Here is a 1,788-nt window from a genome sequence, read left to right as displayed (position 1 = left end):
ATGGATGGATGGATGGGTGGATGGATGGATGGATGGATGAATGGATGGATGGATGGATGGATGGACCAATAGATGGATGGATGGATGGACCAATGGATGGATGGATGGATGGATGGATGAATGGATGGATGAATGGATGGATGGATGGATGGATGAATGGATGGACCAACAGATAGATAGATGGACCAATAGGTGGATGGTTGGACCAATAGATGGATGGACCAATGGACAGATGGATGGATGGACGGACGGACGGATGGACGGACGGATGGATGGTTAGATGTAACTCTTAACCTGTTGGTTCTTCTCTTGTCCAGGAGCAACCACAGCTCCGACCCTGATCTTCATCCTGCCTGGACTCTTCTACATCCGAATCGTCCCTAAAACCCAGGAACCCATGAGCTCCAGACCAAAGATCCAGGTACGTTCCTCCAGCTGAAGATTTAAACAGAACTTTCAGGAGGATCTGAGACTTTGTCGCATTTCAGGCTGCGTGTTTTTCCGCTCTGGGTTTCATCTTCATGATCATGAGTCTGACCTTCATCGGGATCGACTGGATGAGCGGAGAGATGCGAAGCCTCGGTGGCCATTAACGATCGACGACCCCCGACCCCAAAACATCTGCAGCCCCCTGCTGCGCCCCTCCCTCCTCCGGCTGTCCCAGTGTTCTGAGCGGGACGCCTCGGCTTCTGTGGGACTGTTTTTATTTTAAGGACGATCTGTTCCTCGTTTTAGAGACGAAGAGTCCACTTCTGTCCCGTCATCCAATCATGTTTCCGTTTACCGCTGGGATCCAGGACCACGTGGGTTCTGGAGACCCCTGAACTACGAGAAGCTAAATGTGGGGTTTATTAAGAGTAAAATTTAAAAAAAAAAAGGAAAGAAAAAAACTCAACAAAGTTTCGTAAAAGAAAATGAGTTTGGTTACAAAAATGCTTTTAGAAGGAAGCGTCGTGTTCAACATGTGGACAGAGAAGTCAGTAATAACCAAAGAAAAATAAGAGCCAAAATCTGTTCCTGCAGCTGTGAACGTGTTAATTTGGTGTAATTTGTTTGTGAAATTATTATAAACTGCATGTGTTTGTTTAGTAAAAATGTGAAACTTGCTTTTGTTTTCAGATTTGTAACATTTGTCACGGCTTGTTTTCTGCTGGCGATTTTTAATAAATCAGTTTTCAGTTGGATCGATGCTCAAAATAAAGTTATTTAGCTGTTTTATCCTGAACATTTCAGCTGCTAAATTCCCACATCCAGCATTTTTCTAAAAACCCAACTGTAACTTGAAAAATCCTTTAGGAAAATGTGAGCTAAAACAGAAACAGACTCTTATTTTGAAGAGTGTGTTCAAACTTTATTTTGACACTTTTTCCTGTTTGCTTTTTGTATTTTATAACTTATTTAGTTCATTTTAATTTCTTACCAGGACAAAACAAACTTGTGGAACAGTGGGAGACACATACCCGTACATGTCAAGTTGTGCAAGTTACCCGTAAATTACACGGATTCATTTTGCAGGTAGAAATACAGACGTATGAAGAAATCTCAGTTTTTTTTTCAAAGACTTTGTAGAAAACCAGTTTTTTTCTGAAAATTATGAATTTTTGAGGGTCATGATGCAGATAAACCACTGAGTCACTGGTTGCCATGGTGATTCCCTCCTTATCTGTGCAGCAGAGGGGGGAGGGGCAAACAAGTTAGTTCATACTAAAACTAAATTATATAATTTAAAACTTTTAATAAACGGGTGTTCTGTTAGTTCTTAACATCTATGCTGACTTTGTTATGGAG

General features: G+C 41.6%; 1 protein-coding gene across 2 annotated transcripts in view; it reads left to right on the top strand.

The window, feature by feature from the left end:
• The window catches only part of LOC106535899 (sodium-coupled neutral amino acid transporter 3), a 16,039-nt gene extending 14,855 nt beyond the window's left edge, over nucleotides 1–1,184 (top strand). For both annotated transcript variants that reach the window (XM_014033041.1, XM_014033042.1), the window contains 2 exons: nucleotides 318–421; nucleotides 489–1,184. In XM_014033041.1, coding sequence (XP_013888495.1) covers nucleotides 318–421; nucleotides 489–593 — 209 coding nt within the window. In that variant the 3' untranslated portion in view covers nucleotides 594–1,184. The remainder of the gene's footprint in view (nucleotides 1–317; nucleotides 422–488) is intronic.
• Nucleotides 1,185–1,788: the final 604 nt, after the last annotated feature.

This window comes from Austrofundulus limnaeus, unplaced genomic scaffold (assembly GCF_001266775.1).
Source record: "Austrofundulus limnaeus strain Quisiro unplaced genomic scaffold, Austrofundulus_limnaeus-1.0 Scaffold1606, whole genome shotgun sequence".
In the NCBI taxonomy this organism is placed as follows: Eukaryota; Metazoa; Chordata; class Actinopteri; order Cyprinodontiformes; family Rivulidae; genus Austrofundulus; species Austrofundulus limnaeus.
This window is presented reverse-complemented; position numbering and strand designations above follow the sequence as displayed.